Raw genomic sequence first — 18815 nt, 5'->3', positions numbered from 1 at the left:
TAACAATGATTCACAACGACACGTAATTTCATCCGCTGCCCGTTCTACGACCGGACGCATGACGCAAAACACAAGATGGCGACGGCGAGAATGAATGTGGGAGCTTGTTGTGTTGGTTGTTTCATGTTGAGTTTAGTGTTTGCTGTAAGTTTTTTGTTATGTTTTTGTTTGGTAAACAATTTTCTACAGACACGCTTAGTCGCTACACTATGGTAAGGTTGAATTCTTTCTTTTATATATTTTTTGTCTATAAACTAGTTATTACTGATAAGGTTAGGTAAACTTAGATGGATATTAATATGTAGCACATCTGTCATTGGGTGAGTTAGGAACAAGAGGGGAGCAACAGACCGACATGATTACCAAATGGAAAACAACAGCACTATATTGGTATGGAGTGTGTGAGAAGAGAAATGGCGTAATGGAAGTTTGAAAGTTTGTAGAAAAGATTGAGCTTAGAAGGTTTGCGTTTAAGAACACTCTAAACTGCACACGGTGGACTGAAATTTTGCGGAAACTTTGAATTTTTGTTGTGAAGTTCATATAAAACAGCCAAACAGTTTGAGTTGATTGAAGCGAAAACCGAAACAAAAATACTGGTGAATAAGAAAGGTGAAAAATTCAACACGGTGATGTGTAAGTAAATGCAGTAAACAAGTAAGAAAATGAGTGCTTAAAGAAATAACAGATAAAACTCGTTCCCGATAAGGAGAAAACCAAACACAAGAAATTAAGCTAATCAATCCTACCTTCCTAAACTTTGAGTGCTCACAAAACGAGATGAGAAACGGCAACGAAACAAAACCAGGAAACGAATAACACAAACGAATGGAGGCAAGAAAATAATGGAATGAAAAAAATCAAACTCAATCACCTTATTCTTCAACTGTTTAACGACGTCGCTCGAGGAGGAGGATATTTTGTGGCGGTTCAGGTGATGCAAGCCACCGATGCCGCCGACGCCGAGGGCCGCCGTTGACGGGCCGCCCGCAAAGTTCAGACGGTTGGGTGTGACCGTGAGCGGATTATGCGGAATATCGGCCAACGATGCGTTCAAGTGACGGGACGAGGCGTGATGGTGTAGGATTGGTCCTGCCGACATAGGCCGATACGGTAGCGGTGCTGGCGGGCTGTGTGTTGCAAAAGGTGTCCGCAAATCATTCCGCATCCCCCCCCCCCCCCATGTGACCCCATGACCCCCGATTCCCAAACAAAAAGGGACGGACATTTCCCCATTTTGCAGTTGCAGGCCGTGGTTTTGATAAAATGATTTTGTAAAAGTAGGGTAAGGAAATGGGTAAAAACAAAAGCAAAATTACGAACACACACATCAAGTCGCGCACACACAAACACACATCATCGATCGCACAATATAAACCCCAGTCACGCAAAAACAAAGCCATAAAGGTAAAGGGGGGAAAAAGAGAGAAAAGAAAAGAGAATAGATTTTAGTACTAGAGGAGTCCACTTCGATGCCCAAGTCACACGCTTCGCGTACCGATTGCGAATGTCCGGCATGGTCGATGCCAATCCGAGGCCAGAATCTTCTGCGGGACTGCGACCGGTCGCTTCTATTACTTCCAGATCCGTTTCAGACACCTGGAAAAGTGGGTGATCAATGGAACGGGGCAATCTTTCACTGAGCAGTTTGGCAATGGCTTGCTGGACGGTTGCGGTTTGGAGTGGTGAATTTTGGTTTTTGCGGTTTTTTTTTTAAATTATTATCGCTACTAGCACATCCTCCGCGGGGGCGGAATGATGCGCGGTATTAAAGGTAGGCAAAGATTGAGAGCACAACTACGTATACAAGGCTACAAAACAGGCGCTTTTCGACAATGTGTTTCAACTATCTGTGTTTGTGTACTAAAGAGAGCGAGCGAGCGAGAGAGAGAGAGAGAGAGCGAGAGGGTGTTTTCGTTTGTGACGGTCTATATATGGAGCTGAGGTGACTGATATCTGATTAGAAGAGAAACTAAGTCAAAATGAAACGTTGCAGCTATTTTGTTGTTGTTGGTAAAAACAGGCTAGTGGTAAATGCAAATGGCGGGCAAGTAGTAAACAGCTCAACTAACTACAGTATATTGAAGAAAAAGGTTCGAGAAATAGAATTAAAAAATCAGGCAGCAAGGCTAGGTGACAGTGTATATGGTAACAAAATGGCTGGGTCAGACTCTACGGGCTGCCTGCCACCACTAATCGCTACCTAGTAGCGGCTACAGCGAGCAAACGTGTCGAGAGTGAAAAGTGTTTCTGTGAAAAGCGCTAGGGTGTCGGAGGATTATAGGGGAGTTTTCCTCATTTTGGAATACATTTCTGATCTCTGATAGTGAATGTGTTTTGCGTGTTTCACTACAAGTTAGCCCTTCTAAAACGGATGCAAAAATCCTGGTTGTGATCACTTCATCCAAGTACGAACAAACAGCTAGCGATACCTAGCGGCGAGTAGCGAAAACTTTTCATTGAAATATTTCACTCGGTACGCTTGATCTCAGAGGCTCGATGATAATTTTATTAAAACAATACAAGTCGGAAAACCTGGGAAAATTTTAAAAATACAAATAAATCTAATAAATCAACAACAATAAAAAGATTAACTTTCAAAAATATACCCTTATGTGTTACAGGAAGCTTCAAAATTAAATTCAACTATTGTTACCTCTCAACCTCAAATAATCAATGTCTTTATATGAGTAATGTGAAATGATTTAAGCTTAAGACAAACAACTGCTTTCCATGAGTCAATACCCAACTCCACTTGAGCTTAATTCAAATAGCTGAAATCCAAATACCCAAACGCTGAAACAATGCGCATTAGAAAATCAATCATCGTGTACCGGGGGATGCAGGCCTCACTATCAAGAAAACATTATCAAAAAATCAACCCCCGTCGATGGAGTCATCAGCCTCGCCCATCGAGTTTGACACACACGCACACGAACGGACGGACAAACAGCCTCAAAATGTAGGATTCTGTTAAACATTGTTTTTTTCCCCGACATCGGACGCCATTTGCTGGCTTTGTTGTTGTTTCGCTTGATAAGCGATCGTCCGGGTGTTCGGGCATACGGTGCATCGTCACCACTCCGACTGATAAGTGATGGGCTCGAGAGAGAGAGCGCACACAACGCTTGTACAACATGTTCGAGCCTGTGTGTGCATCCGGAAGGGGCTGGTTGTTGGGTTTCTGTGTGTGTTTGCGGCCGACCGACGACTTGTACCAGGGCCCCGGCCAACATGATTGGCCTTCTGGTGGCGCCACAGCACTGACATGCTGCGGTGCAACAATCGCCGCTGCAGTTGCGAGATTACAGCTAATCCTTCCATAAATAATCGCTCAGCAAATAAAGTCGATGCGCTGCACCGACGGGCAAGCGTAATTTATGGCCACGACCAGGAACGCCTTCGCATGTTTGGTTATTGATGCACATTATCAGCAGCCTTTGGATGAGTGTGTGAGGCCTTTTTGGTAGTTTTTAATACTCATATTCATATTGAAGGAATGGTTAAATCCGAAAAGTTGTTTAGAGGATTAGAATAGAACTTTGGAATAGGGCCCTTCACACAAGTTTTGTCTAAAATGTCTCTAACTCAATATGTCAAAATATTTTCAAAAAAGTAGCCAAAGATTGTATTGGAGAGATTTTAAAATGAGAATTGAGTATTTAAACAAATTTTAAATTTCCTAATACACTCTATTTTATCAAAAAGACAGCATATTTTCAATAAAACTTCTCTTTGCTTCTTATTGCCAAATATGTAGTTGAGGAAATAGCCCTTTTCACCAATGTATGTCAAACATGGACTCCGCTCTTCATAATTCAACTACAAGTAGAAAATAGCCAGATTTTTATACTTTCAACTTTAATCAAAGAATTTGATCAATAAATCTTCCGATAAATTTTTAAATGTCACTACTCGAACGAGCGATGTCCAATGAAAGTGAAACTCCCGATGTTCAAGGGAACGAATTACAAGCGCCGCCATTTTATATAAACATCCAGCGCACCCCTTTCCAAGATCCACTCACACACAGTTACGGTTGCGTAAAAAATGAGAAAACCACCTATTTTTTCCCAGCAACCACTCAAATGGAGGGGAAACGGACCAACAAAAAAGCCAACCAACTTCCAATAGAACGCGTCGAACTTTCTCCAATCCGCGTAGAGAGAACTTCGGAGTGTTTTTTTTTTCGTAGTTCTGTCTACCGCTAGCCGTAATCTCTTCTGGAGGGGATGTGTTTTGTTGCGTTGAGATTTTTTTATGTTTACGCTTACGCAACCAACCAATGCGTGCGCTCCGTTTCGAGCCCCTGAGTGAGGTAAATAAAGGTTGGCAGGGAAAAAAAACGCTTCTCCGTTTCCAGGCAACGAAGGTTTCGATCAAAATAAGGGTGCCCGCCTGTTCAATCCCGCTCGCTATATACTCTGTAAAAGTAAAAAAAGAACTGCCTCGACGACCCTCTTCATTACACGAATACGCACACACACACACGGACACTCGTGCGTACGCGTAGAACGAATCAAGGGATAATGCGCGAGCCATAAATAAATGTGGACTCGTACGTTCGACACCGAGGGTTTGGGTTTTTTGTGTGTCTGATGTGTTCCTCCTGTTCCTGTTCCCTTCGGTCGGTCTTTTCGTTCACCCTCTCCCCACACGTCGGATCGGAAAACCCATCAAAGCCCGGCCTTGGCGAGTGTAGTGTACGCGCACATACAGATGTCCCCGTGAAGCAGCAGCCAAGCGAAGCCTCACTCAAGCCGGTAGACAATGTACGGCGTGTGTGTGTGTGTGAGTGTTTTTATTTTCCTTTTTTTTCTTCAGTTTCAGTTTTTCCATGTGGCTTTTCTTTATTGTTTTCCCTCGCTTATTTATTCCTCCTCCCAATCGAGCGCCATTTCCTTTCCTTTTCCTGACTGTGTTTGTCTGTGTGCTCGCTTCGGTCGGTAATGGCGGGCCGGGCACGATAGGGAGCCACCATGTGGGGGAGCTTTTTTTTCGGCTTGCAGTCGCTCCAACAAAATAGCAAATGGCGCCGGTGGCACTCGATAAATAGAATGGAGACTCCATCATAAAAATAGGGGAGCTAAGAATTGCGTGGAGGGAGTGAGAACCGTTCTGGATTTGGTTTTTGCGAGTGTGTTGAGAGGCTTTTTGACTTTTTCCTGATTTTTTATTTTGTCGTTTCTACTGCTCAACGATTTTATGTCGTCTTAATGTATTTATGTGGGATTTTTTGAAATATTTTGAAGATCAATTTTGAAAGACAAGTTTAACAAAAGCTAAGTGAAAGAAAGAATAAAACAGTGCTACTAAAACTGTACTCTGAAGCAATTCCTTAGAATATTTGGTAATATCGATCCATAAGAATTCAATTGAGTTGTTAACTGATTAATATAATTTCACTGAAAATGTTTTCCTATCAGTTTATCGTTTTTTGTGTGTCTATTTTGGTACAGTTTGAGATGACGAAGGATATAAATTGGCCTTGAATAGCTAGTTTCGAGTAAAGTAATAATAACTTACTATCTTTAAGCCACCGCATAGAATGTTTGGCTATTTTTCCCTAGAAATGTTACTTTTTCGTATGAATCTAAACAATGGGGGAAGGAAAAACTACATTTTCTTACGCATCGTTTGGTTCCATCGGCGATGACTACCTCCCCAGCAACTTTACCGATTGCTTTGCGGACGGAAGATTTCCCGTTTTTTTCTCTACATTATCTTTTCTCCCTCGCCGTACGTAGTTTTTCCCTTTCACAGCTAGTGTTGTGCGCTACAATGTGCGAAGAAAATAAAAAGCCCCGAGGGAGTACTGTCCCGGGGCTGTCCGGAAGCTGTGGCAACGTATCTGACCCGGGAGCGTACTAAGAACATGTCCAAAACCATTTTTGGTCGAAAATTTCCACACACATACGCATACGGAAACATAAGCGCCCGGTTCTTTTTTCGTTCGTTCCATACATTTTTCTCTCCATTTTCCGATGGCGATAGTGATATGGGTATGTGCGTGTGTGTGTGAAAGTTGTTTACTTTTATTTCCCATTTCTTTTACTTTGTTTTTCCCCACATTTTTGGTGTGCTTTCACACACGCACGCACAGCCCAGTGCCGCGCTATCTGCGTTGTTTAATCGGGCTTGATTACAGCGGGGGTTGAAACTGACCACCACGTACTTCCCGTGAGCCACTTCACCCACTAAGGGTGAAATTATGAGTGTAAATAATACATCTCGTTCCCGATCGTGTGGAAATTTGATGAGAATCGAAAAAAAAGGGCAAGCATCAACCACTCGCATAAAGTGGTCCTTGCTGCTGCATCCGATCATGGTGGCCATTTTTACATTCCCACCACACCGAACCCTGCCCCAATGTTGTGTTTTTACACGCTGACAAAATATATTTATTTTCATCAATTTGTCTGCCGTCCACCGTCCGGCAGCGTTGCGCCACACCCGGGCTCGCCATCCAACCGCACACAATCCGGGCGTCGTAGCGCGTGGTGGGCCGTGTCGTTAAAGTGCATTTTAAAAGCAATTAAAGTGGTAGCCGCAGGCACTATTTGCTGGGTGGACAGGCTGGATGAAAACAACAAAACCCTGACCCCGGCTGACTCTGTCGGCTGGCTATGATTTGGCGATTTTTGGGTGCATCATTTGCTCTGTGTGTTTGACCGTGGTCGAGACGGGGAAAAGAAATGAGAAATTGTTTATGGTTAATAATTACACCTCATTGTGCTTATGATACTGGAAGTGAACATGCTTAAGGAGTTCGTAAACATTCCAATTGCATATGAGTTTACGAAAGACAAATAGCTAAATTAAGTATGTCTATTCAGTGTTCAGGAGTATCCTGGTCACGGCACCACCACAATCATTTGAATTATAACATGCTAGAGAATCAATAAATGAATATCCCGGTAACGGCACAAAGTATTAATTTAAAGTTCTATTTGTTCTCATATCGATAGACAGACGACAATCCTGGTCACGGCACTATAAAACGGATCTATGAAACGGAGATAAAAATCACAAAAGACATGTTCAAAGATAATTTAAATTGAGAAACAATAAAGGCCCGGAAAAGCCCACAAAAAAGACCTAGTTCCGGTTTTTGATTGAGTTTCCGGGTGTTGAACATCCATAACATGACAAGATTAATACAAGTCAATTAAATGAAGGCTGTTTGATGAGTTTTTTAAGTTTGGATATTTTTAATTCAAAACTAAATGAATGAAAAATAGTATTCCCCGTAAGTATAAGCTTCATTTGAATCTCCGTAATATCATATAATTATCAGTCATTAAACATTGCACCAAAAATTTAACTTAAAAATGCATTAACATTTCAAGTTCAACCGCTAAAGACATTCTTATTGTTCTAGCCATGTTCGAACCCGGTTACGAAATCGAACCGGATAAACCACCGGCCACCGATGTACCCGAGAAAGTTGCCACTTGCCAATCGCGAGGCAAAACAGAAACAGAACCTTGACTGTGACTTTGCGGTAGGTGATTAGCGATGGCGTGCGAAAGGGTAGCAGCAGAAGCAGAAGACGCGTTCACCATTAGCCCAACGGCAAAGAAGAGACGACGGGGTATCGGTGGCAAAATTGCACTCTTCCCAGACGCACTCACTTTCGGTTTCGAATGGAGAAAAATCAATTTTCCCGCTGACCTTCTGGCCAAAGACGTACCGTGTGCCCTGGGCCCTGGGACGGTTTGGCTATCCTTATCGTCCCCTGTTTCCCTCGCACACCGTCGGTCTCACTTCACCGGACAGGATTGATGCCCACAAGAAGAAGCCGTTTTTCCTCGCCGTTTTCACCTTCTGACGGTTGCTATGGACACGGCGGAGAGCGTATGCGAGCGTTAAAGCGAGAGATAGATAGATCCCTGGTGAACGACAGAACGGGAGCTGCAGACAACAGCAGTTGCGATGAACCAGTGCGGCAAGAGCAGCAATCCAGAGAGTCCGTCTCGTTTCACCCTCACGCACTGGATGTCGAGCTACCCCTAGGGATATTACGGTGGTACGGCAGGTCCCAAAAAATCTCAGATCAGTTTTTAAATCGCCATTGTGCGGTGTGGACCTACTGGCAGATGCTTGCTCTAGCAAACGGGAAGACTTCCTTGGATGTATAGGCGCACGGTTTTACGAAGAATTGTTGAAGCAAATGGATTGGTTTGTGGATGCAGTGAACGAATAAACTCTCAGGAAGTGACTTATTGGATGGGGAAAAGCGTAAAAGGAATATAATACGTGATCAAGACACAGTGAATTTATGAAGAATTAGTGGAATTCGAATATCTGAAGATACTCATGAAAATCTCTACGAAAATTCAAGTGAAAGTGATTTTAAATCGAGAGCCGTTGGTAATGGTGTAGTGTGTTGCTATCCTTCGAATTCGTCATCAAGAACAGAAAAACCTCGAAAACTCCGTACCAGACAACAAAGAGGATTCCCAATCTTCTTCATCACCATTTGCATTGTAATCCTTCAGGTAAGCACAATAAACGACCAAACTCGCAACAGTAATTCTAGGTCACAAAATTCACTTTTACTACACACGTACCGTACGCGTAGCCGAAAGTTGATTGACCCAGTTACGCCCCCAGTTTGACGTATCCTTTTGCGTCCACAAGGACAACTCTTTTGTCCTGAAGCATTTACGGGCAGAGCTAGATCGATGTTTGAAGGTTTATTGTAGGCACAGGCAGGCAGGCAGCCAGCCAGGCAAGTCTTGGTGCAATTAAGGGACCAAATTTTACAACTACCAAACTTTGACTTTTCACTCACTTTCTTTTTCATTTCGGCCAACCCTAAGAAGATGCCTCTACCCGTTCGATGTTGGTGTCGTTTTGAAACTCGGGGTAGTAAGCAAAGACTTTGGGAAGTCAAATTCTGGCGATTGGAGTTTTTTTCTCTCTCTTGAGCTTGAGCCCTTGAGCAGTCAGGGCAGATCTACAGGGATATTCCCGATCCTTCTCGGCATCTGACGGTCAAGGATCCCAGAATCGTACCCGGAAAAAGTGAAAACTCGATTGAAAAACCGGGGGAAGCTGTAAAAAAATAAAAACCCAAAGTTCTCGATCGATGGGAACAGATTGGGCCGAGGAAAAGTGCTATTGTTCTGGCTTCCACTGGTTCTGCTTACCCTTTACGGAGGTGGCCGGCAATATTGTAAGGGGGTAAAGCGGGTCGTACCCGATCCTCGGTACTGTAAGACGGGGTCGTAAAGTCGAATGTTTATTTACGAGCCGTGAGGAAAGTGTGTTTTTGGTTTCTTGGGAGAAGTGTTGGATGGAAATGCTTCCTTGTAGAAACAGGCGTACATTCGATCGGGCTGAGATAAATATGAAAATAGCTGGGCAAAGTGTGAAATGAGGGTTTTTGAAGGGTTTAGTTTGAAAGTTTTATGTGAAAAACATGCAGCAATTAGACGCATTTGTGAGTAATATTTGTTGGGCATCCATTATTTGAAGTGAAGTGGGTTTAAATTTTCCTCATTTCCATTACATTATTCAAACATAGAATCGACTCGATCTCTTCTTCTTGAACATCCAATCGTTATCGGTAGCAAAGTCTATATTCTTGAGAAATTTCTTGAAGTTCAAGCTTTAATTATTTCGATTGTTGGAAAAGGTTCTTTTGATGTGGTTTTGATACATTTATCATCCAATTTTCCCAGTTTCTGCTCCTATTCCTCTAAGCGTAGAAGCGATACATACTCACTTTGCTAAAGCACAAAAATGCTATTTACTGCCTCTAAGACTGCACAGTACATAATAAAACGCTCCCCCATCGAAATATAACGACAACAATAGGGATGGATAGGAGGAGTAAAAAACATCCACACCACAAAGAAAGAAATATTCTGGATTACTTGCAAACAAAAGAAGAGAAGAGAGGACACACAAAAAAAAACACGCCATAAGAACAGCACTAAACCACACAAAACGCAACTTTCGCCTTTGGAAACGCGAGCCGGTTATCGATTTTCTCAAACCCAACCAATCGTACATAAAGCAGTTCGCCCAACACTCCCCAGCAGCCAAAAAAACAAGAATACGGCAAAACACCGCCTTGCTGCTGTAAGAGAAGACAAAGACATCCTGGACGGGACGCAGCAGGACGGCGTACGCATTTTCCACCACCCCTTTTTGGAGGAAAATCCTTGGGCCGGTCTCCCCGGGCAAAAGCGCAAGAAAGCGTGTGTTTTGGTTTCGGCTTTCCATTAGGGAAGCAAACGCAACAACGCAACACACAAAAAAAGAGAACACAGTTAGCATTGGCTTTACTATATCGTAGTAAAATGCGCACACACTCTTACACCTTGTCCCACGCGATACCATATACAATCACGCATACTCTCACAGGGCAGAGTGTATAGATGAAACCGGAAAATAAAACACAGCACACAAAACTGTCCAATTATGAGGGGGAAGAGGCAGAGGAGGGGTGGTGGTGGAAATCCACCCACCTACCGCTCCACCCCATCCCCCCCCCCCCCAGTACAGCGACAACAAAACGCGGCAAATAAAAAGCATGATGAAAATAAAAATAATCACCCATCATGCTCATGGAGCGAGCGTGCGAGAGAGCAAGAGAGAATGGATGCTGTGGGAGGAACGAGCCGTAATTTTTTTCTCCTACTTCTTCTTCTTCATCTTCTTCGTTTTGTTCTCCCCTCATTGCCTTTTTTCCCAAATGGGACGGGACATTTAATTTTGGGGGATTTTTCTCCCTCACAATTCCAGAAGTGTTTTTCCAGGCGCGCACGTGTGTCTGTGTGCACTAGGGGCGTACCATTAGAAGGTTTTTTCCTCTGTGTGTATGTGTCTCACACGCCGTAACTAGGGGAGAAAGTGAACGAAATCCTAGACCGATGGCTACTATGGGTTTCGGTGACTAACACACACCGACAGATCCGGCACCCTTTCTATGCGGAAAAAAAATTAGAAAAACGGACTGTTTTATTGATGGATTTTCTTCCTTTTCTCTGTTTTTCCCCTGTATAGAATGCAGAACTTTGATTCCGTAATGTCGATGACGGCGACACAACAGCAGCCGGCAGAACAGCAGCAACAGCAGCAGCAGACGGCAACACCGAATGGCGGTTGGTTTGATTTAACGATCAAATCGGAACCTCTAGACTACCATTCATCACATCATCTACCGCTTCAACATCATCACCTCCATCATCATCATCAGCATCACCAGCACCTGCATCAGCAGCAGACGCAGCAAGACACAACGCTCCTGTCGAGCGATGCCCACTCGAACCCAACGTCACCACAGAGCGTAGACAGTATGGACTCGCTGAGCGGCAAGAGTGGTTTCTTCGAAGGGAAAGGAGCTTCGAGCCTTATGGGTGGTGGATACAACCCACTCGGCTTCAATCCCCTCACACCTCCGGGATATTCAGGTCTCCTGATTCCACCACCACCACCACAGCATCAGCTGCCTCCGCAACAGCAGCAACAGCAGCAGCGTCTAGCAACACCGAACCGTATGTACGGTAATGGCACCGGCAAGGTAGATCTCGCCTCACTGACCCCTACACACACACCACCGATGGACGTAACGCCACCGAAATCGCCCAAGGAACCGCTCGAGACACCCACCAAGGAGGAAGAACCGGGCTCGGACTGTGAGGATGGGTCGTACGATGGGAGCGAAGATGAGGAGGGCATCCGAAAGCCCAAGGTAAACTCCCACGGACAGGTGAAGAAGTTCCGCTGCAAGCAGTGTGACTTCATTGCCGTGACGAAGCTCAGCTTCTGGGAGCACACCCGATCGCACATTAAGCCGGAGAAAATGCTCACCTGCCCCAAGTGCCCGTTCGTGACGGAGTACAAACATCATCTGGAGTATCATCTGCGCAATCACCAGCGTTCGAAACCATTCCAGTGTCCGAAGTGTAGCTACAGCTGTGTGAACAAGTCCATGCTGAACTCCCACATGAAATCGCACTCGAATGTGTTCCAGTACAGGTGCGCCGATTGTAACTACGCCACCAAGTACTGCCATTCGCTGAAGCTTCATCTGCGGAAGTACGCACACAAGCCGGATGTGGTGCTTAATCTGGATGGTACACCGAACCCGCTGCCCATCATCGATGTGTACGGGACGCGCCGTGGTCCGAAGGCGAAGCCTCAGAAGAACGCCGAGAAGCTGCTCCAGAAACAAGAACAGCAGCTTCAGCAGCAACAGGCTCAGCAACAGTCAAACAAGCAGCAAGAATCGTTGAACAGCAGCTCAGGCAATTCCGGAGATCAAACCGCTCCACTAACGCCACTAAGCCAGCAGGGCATGACAACAGCTCCGACGACTCCCTTCACCCCTCCAGGAACTGGTCAAACGAATGGGCTGATGCGGAACCTCTTCCCGCACCAACTGTTCCCGAACCCATTGGCGCACATGTTCAAGAATGCGGCCGCCAACGGTAACTTGCCACTGTTCCCGTACCTGAACCTCAACTTCCAGATGTTTGCCGACCAGCAGGCCGGTCTGACACAGCTCTCCCCGAGAAGCTTCCAGCAGAACCTGATGAATCAGCTCACAGGAGAGAAGCTTAATGGGAGTGCTAGCAGTGGCTCGGACCATGACAATGACCTCTCGGTGAAGACTACCTCCAGCGGCGGTTCGCTTGGTGAGGAACTGTTGAAGCAGATCACCGCCGCAGCTGCCGATAGTTCAGCGTCTGCCGCGGGAAGGAACACACTCCCGCTGGAGGACAGTGAGCCGGAAACGGCTTCATCCGCACTGCTCCAACCCCCGTTCGATGAATTCCAACCGTCCGCGACTACGAACCCCCGTACCCCGTCGACCACCGGCAAAGGTGAGCGAAGTCGTCGCAAGGGTCGTGCCTTCAAGCTGGAGCGTCTTACCGAACCGGCCACCTCTTCAGCCGGCTCGACCGATATGGACACGCAGTTCGACAAGGAACCGGTGACGGTGACACCGACCGCAGCGGTTTCGCGTGACTCACCGGTAACGCCGCCCAAGGAACGATCGCTCGAGTGTAAGTACTGCGACATTGCGTTCCGGGACGATGTGCTGTACACGATCCACATGGGTTACCATGGTTACGACGATGTGTTCAAGTGTAACATGTGCGGCGAGAAGAGCGAAGATCGGATCGCATTCTTCCTGCACATTGCCCGTAAGGCACACTGATGGTGTATACGGGCGGTAACCACGAACGGCGATGGTGGCGTACCGAATCGTGTCCACTGTGGTAATGGCATACAGGGACATGCGGGATACTCTCTACCTGATAAGTATTTATTTATTGTAGCATGCATGCAGAATTGATGAACAGCGGGAGGGCGATCAGTTTTGTTGGGTGTATGGAAATAGTTGTTTTCGCAATGGCAGAAGCTAGTCGCCGAACGTTCTTCGCAGGAAACGTTGTTAGTAGGCAGTTCGATTAAGGTGCGGTAGGGAAGTTGTGCAAGTGTCACTAATAGCCTGCCCTCAAAAACAATCCAAAGACTGAGTGGAGATGTGAATGAAGTAGAAACCGAAGAGCGCGATGCAGAGAGAGAGAGAGAGAGAGAGAGAGAGAGAGATATGGACTACTAAGGCAGGAATTAGAAAGTTGCTATAGTGGGTAAGAACCGAACCGTGGCGAAACGAGCAAAGAATCAAAGATATTCGTAGTGTAAACGTTACCAATTAAGGAGGACATTTTTTTTGCGGGCTACCAGGTAAGAGATTGTTACGAACTTCTTTAGGGTAGAACTTTAGGATTATTTATACTGGTTGACGGTGCACACAATAAAGCAAAACCATATTAAATACATCAAAGCGGCTATTTTGTTGGAGGTCTCACGCTTAGAAGGTCCTTAGCGCACTATTGCTAGCATCTATCATTAGAGTGAACTTTACAGCTAATTATCACGATGCTCCGGGTTTCTTGACGCGAGTTTCCTGATGCACGCGATAGGGATCCCTATTCCTTGTTCATCTGTTCTCCGCTGTTCCTTGCACCGAAAGAGACCTTCGACCTCCACTAGAATCGATTTCATCGCCCTTCGAATGGCACCTCTTGAGAAGGTCGACACGTGCCCGGTGTTTACCGCAAGATAGTATCTAGGGGTTCTTGGCGGAACCTCTCAAAAGACTTCCAGCGATCCCTACCCGTAGCGTAGGGTGTCTTACAGTTAGGGATCTCCCGTACCGGAAGCGTCTTGAGGTTTGAGATGTTTCTCCCCTCCTTTTTGCCGTACGATTTACGTGGCACGTGCGATGGAATTTTAGGTTTGTTGGGGAAGTTAATTGAAATTTTTCCGTAAATTTAAATGCCAATCTGCACATCACGATCGCGATGATGATGTTGGTCCCTCGGCACATATGCGACTTATGAAGCAATGTTGCTTTCTTCCTTAGATTAGGCTTAATGCTGCGGTGCGGGAAACAGCCGGGCTAACGAGGGTCACGACATGCGGATGATTGATCAATCGATCCGTGTTTTCCCCTTAACGGTAAACGGGCGCTTTCTCCCTGTGCTGTGGGGCATATTCAAATTCAAAGTTCTAAATTATAGCGCGTGCGCTGTGTCAGTTCCGGAGCGCTAGAAGACCGTTAATATTCGTTGGAATGCGATGCGAGGGAGCGCGCAAAATGATTCATTAGGAAGGCAAGTGAACAAGGGCAGGAAAATCTAATTTCTCGCTCATTACTTATCCCGGGCAGTTTGACGACATTTCACTTAACGACCGTTGCGTAAAGACAAACGCAACGAATCTGTAACGATAATCGCTGTTGAGACGTAAATTTCGCACTCTTGTCCGTTAGGTCCAGAGGTGTGTCGAAGTATGTCTCAATTTCTCCAACTTCAACCTAGAAAACCCAAAGTTCTGCGTCTAAGGACCCAACCAAACAATAGGTGCAAAATGGTGACGCAGAACGCCTAATACGATTACCGACGAGTGCATCGGATGGGATTAAATCCGGCCCGGTCCTTACGGTGGCACGTCCGGGCCAGCCAAAGCCGCTTTTTCCCCTCGAGCTTACACTCGACGCGTTGCCCTTTGGCCTCCGAACCTGTGCAGCCGGAGTTGCGTAAAGCGTGCGTGTGTTTTGAGACCACAGTATCTGGGACTCTGGCGCAACTACTGACCCTTGACGGTCGAGGTGGAGAATGGCAGTTTTTCGGCCGAGCCTGGTAAGACAACGATCGGCGTAAGATCGCTGCATTTGCTCGGCGCGCCGGTTGCATGCGAGCGTATCGGAAGGATAATGAGGTCCGACGAAAACTGAGAACCCAAGATTAGTTTTCGTGTGTGTGTGTGTTTCGGTATTGCAGACGGTACAAAAACACACCACAAAGCAGCAAGGACGATAAATCTTGCCTTGGCCATCGAACACGTGCCTAATCCTGTTAGAACCCGATGGGCGTTACGTCTAAATAGGCGTAGCAAAGAATTCCTTTCGGCGATCCTTGGCACTCCTCGCGTGCTAACTGATATCCAGTGTGTTTGATCGCCGATAATTCATTATCTCGTTTGTGTTTTTAAGGTAAGCGGCACGTTATGCTTTGTTTTGGCCGGTTTTCGTTCTAATGTGTCAGAAAAGCACCGATCGGTGGCAGTGCTTTTGGGCGAATTCATAGCGAAGAACCGCACACCATCACCACCAGCTGACGTGGTGGCGCTTTTGCCGTCGTTTTTTCGGTAATGAATCAATTTCGCTAGGGACTGTCGAAGTTCTCTACTGTCCCGAAACCCATATCGTTTTGCAGCTTTCGAGTTCCTCGGTCTGGCAGAGGGGAACAGAACCAGGCACCGTGTGGGTGATTGAATATTTTATTCCCTTTTTTTGTTTTTTCATCCCTCGCGTGGATGAGAAATGATTCCAATCGATCCATCTGTTAGAGGTCCCCGGTCTCTGTGCACGTTTTAACGAACAATTACTGTGAGCCGTGGCAGCTTACAGTAGAGGGAGAGAGAGCGAGTGAGAGAAAGTGACCTCAACCAGCATGAATAAATAAATATGATCGATGATGATGATGTTGTGGCTCTACGGGGACAGAACGAATTGCTGAGTCGAGAGCAAGAGTGGTTCCTAACCAATCAACACCTTCCGTCGGTTCGCTTGGTTGCTCGCCAGAAAGGACTCGATTCCCAAACAAAAAAGGGGTCTCAGAAAAGGGTTGTCTGTTTGCTCAACATACACGCACACGAATCCGCACCATTTGCACCGTAACGAGTAGCGTTTGTTGAGTTGAACAAAAAAGAAACCGCACAAGGTGTGATTCATGAGTCCACCAGGGGCAATGCCTGGACTCGTTACACTCGAGTATGAAAAGGAATCCTTTTTGCACCTTTCAAGCTTGTGCCTCTTTAAAGGGGTTTCGGTTTCGGTTTTGCATCTGCAACAGTTGGAGTTAAGTGTCATGGTGGTGGTTTCGCTATTTTACTTAGACCGGTATATTTCGAGAGCAAAAGCGGGAGGAAAAAAAAAGGATGTTCTTGGCCAAAATTTACTGAATGCTTGTGTTTGAAATTGTGAAAATTTTTATGCTGCATTCCTACAATTTAATAGTAAATATAAAATCTGAATGCTTAAGAAAATATGTTACCCATTCATCTACAGCTTTCTTCGAATATAATTTCTGATAAGTAGTGGGGTGCACTGCAGTACAGTGCATGACATAACTATACGAGCACTTTGTTTGGATTATCCCTGACAAACCTTTCGTTTGAGTAAATAATATTTTTATTGTAAGTGAATGAAAAGTGAAGAGTCTGTTTCATTAAGTTTTTGAACTTTTGATACATTAATAGCGGCCTTTAGCACATACTGACAGTTTACATTGACTAGGCTCTCTGTGTTTGAAAGGTATTTCAAGGATCGATCCACTTCTTCGTCTAGACTGGCCTGGATAAGTCCGACGGCTGTAAAACGATTTACTAGACTTCATTAGGCCTCTCACCCAGATAGGTTACCAGTTTTAATAGGGTCCAATACGTGGTCCTTCCATGTGGAAGTTCTCGGCTGCTTCCGATCGGATCGCCACGAAATTTTATCCAAAAATATATGTTGCACAATAAAGGTATCTCAGGTAAGGTGTTCTCAGGGTATATTGGATGGGAAAACAGCGATTTTTCCGGCTTTGGAAATTGTTTGGTTCAAAATTAATATTTGATTAAAAGATGTGTTTTATCAAAAAAACTGGTGAGCTTATAATTGTGAAGCGCACTGTCTAGAGCGCTTAATGAAGTGCTTCATCATACAAAATACAAGACAAAATATAAAAATTATTTACATAAAAATCCTGTAAGCATTATGAGCTATTTTAAGACCCACTCGAGCGCCTAGCTCAATTATCGCCCAAAGACGCATGTTTCTAGGCGCAATCCAAGACAACTTCACCGCTGGTCAACCGCTTGTCCACACGGACGGTCCAATCCCTTCCCCGGTGTTTCGCTTTACATTATACCCTGTGTCCATTTTACAGTCCAAGTCTAAGTACTTTCAAGCGAGAGAGAGAGAGAGAGAGAGAGAACGATAAAGCTAGCAGAAAAAGCAGCAGTAAAATCGTTTGCCCTAGCGACGTTTGCAAGCGAGACGCGTCGTTATAAAAATCCCAACCTACGCCGCCAGCTGTCCGAGGATCCGGACCGTATCTGGGGTGCAGCAAGGATGCAAGAGAAGGCCAGAGAAGGCCAGAGAGAGAGAGAGAGAGAGAGGAGCTAAAATCGGACACCGTGATCGGATGTGTTGTTCATCAGGATCCTTTAGTTGTCGTCTCTTCCTACCCATACCGGACGTTGGACAGGATCACCGGGCACACGGGACAACCGCAACACCCCGTGGAAACACACCGTACAGCCGTTTTGCAGTTCTCTTTTTAGCCACCTCTTTCCGATCAGCGCATCTTGCTTGCGCGCTGCAATGCTGTGTGCATTTATTTTATTATTACTTTTTTTCTCTCTCTATACCGGTACATGCGCACCCTCGAGGGAGCGAAATTGCACCGGGCACCAGGACGCAGCATCCCGGGGAAGTGTGCCGAAAGGAAAATACGATCGAACCCAGAAAAAAAAAACGAAAGGTCCTTTGCTTCCTCATCAACAACAGGCCCGGGTGACACACATATTTTATGCGTTCGCTGTGTGTTTCGATTTTCGAGGCGCACATGTGCCACTATGCAACGGCGAACCACCGGTTGTCCCTATGTTGGTGCCGCGTGCCAACGTTTTTATTTATAGAAAGCTGAAAACTTCATTTCCCTATGGTGAACCCAGTTTTTCCGGCACTGGGCTACTGTTTCGCTCATTAAACCCAATAACGGGAGTCAATGAGGACATGCTGCCGGCGGCTTGTGGCGGCGACACAGCTTGGAAAAACGGACGGAAAGACGGAGCTGAGTGTGAAATTAGTTTCGACATTTCCTTATTATTTTTTCCCACTTCCAGGAACAAACCCCGTTCCGAGCGCGATCCTTTTAAAGGCCTGGGGTATTTGTTCATCTGTGCCCTGCGCCGAGGGATGCGCGTGTTGAGGATCGTCGCGCCGCCGAGTCGTGTGCGTGCGTGGTAAAATGAATGTCTTCGGCTAATGAGGTGAAGTGTAAGGATTTGTCGATGGATCGCGTCGAGAAACGGGCCAGATGGACGGACGAAAACGTTGAGGTTTTCAAGTTTTCCGAGACACACGATCGATCGAGGATTGAATTACCAATCCTTGCGCCTGACGATGATGTCTGTCACTGTGGTGCATGGAGAATGTTCAGAAATCATCATCGATCATGACTCACACGCACGTTGAAATGGTCATTTGCTGTCTTTCGTCTGCCATTTGA

The 18815-nt window shown here is 45.6% G+C and overlaps 2 protein-coding genes across 14 annotated transcripts in view; one reads left to right on the top strand and one right to left on the bottom strand.

The window, feature by feature from the left end:
• The window catches only part of LOC118508138 (whirlin), an 86393-nt gene that overhangs the window by 12369 nt on the left and 55209 nt on the right, over positions 1-18815 (bottom strand). For 9 of the 13 annotated variants that reach the window (XM_036047652.1, XM_036047654.1, XM_036047655.1 and 6 more), the window contains exons 13-14: positions 1499-1599; positions 875-1130 (exon numbers count right to left, since the gene is read on the bottom strand). The exons of the other annotated variants lie outside the window; for them this stretch is intronic. In XM_036047652.1, coding sequence (XP_035903545.1) covers positions 875-1130; positions 1499-1599 — 357 coding nt within the window. The remainder of the gene's footprint in view (positions 1-874; positions 1131-1498; positions 1600-18815) is intronic. 13 annotated transcript variants of the gene reach the window in all.
• LOC118508140 (protein hunchback) lies at positions 8049-13811 on the top strand. The gene is made up of 2 exons (XM_036047666.1): positions 8049-8501; positions 11020-13811. The coding sequence occupies exon 2, from the start codon at positions 11021-11023 to the stop codon at positions 13178-13180; it is 2160 nt and encodes a 719-aa protein (XP_035903559.1). The 5' UTR covers positions 8049-8501; position 11020; the 3' UTR covers positions 13181-13811.

This window comes from Anopheles stephensi, chromosome 2 (genome assembly GCF_013141755.1).
Source record: "Anopheles stephensi strain Indian chromosome 2, UCI_ANSTEP_V1.0, whole genome shotgun sequence".
NCBI classification, from domain to species: Eukaryota; Metazoa; Arthropoda; class Insecta; order Diptera; family Culicidae; genus Anopheles; species Anopheles stephensi.
This window is presented reverse-complemented; position numbering and strand designations above follow the sequence as displayed.

Excerpts from the sequence above, each read along its gene's own strand:
- LOC118508140 (XM_036047666.1), top strand. The coding sequence starts at position 11,021 with ATGCAGAACTTTGATTCCGTAATGTCGATGACGGCGACACAACAGCAG.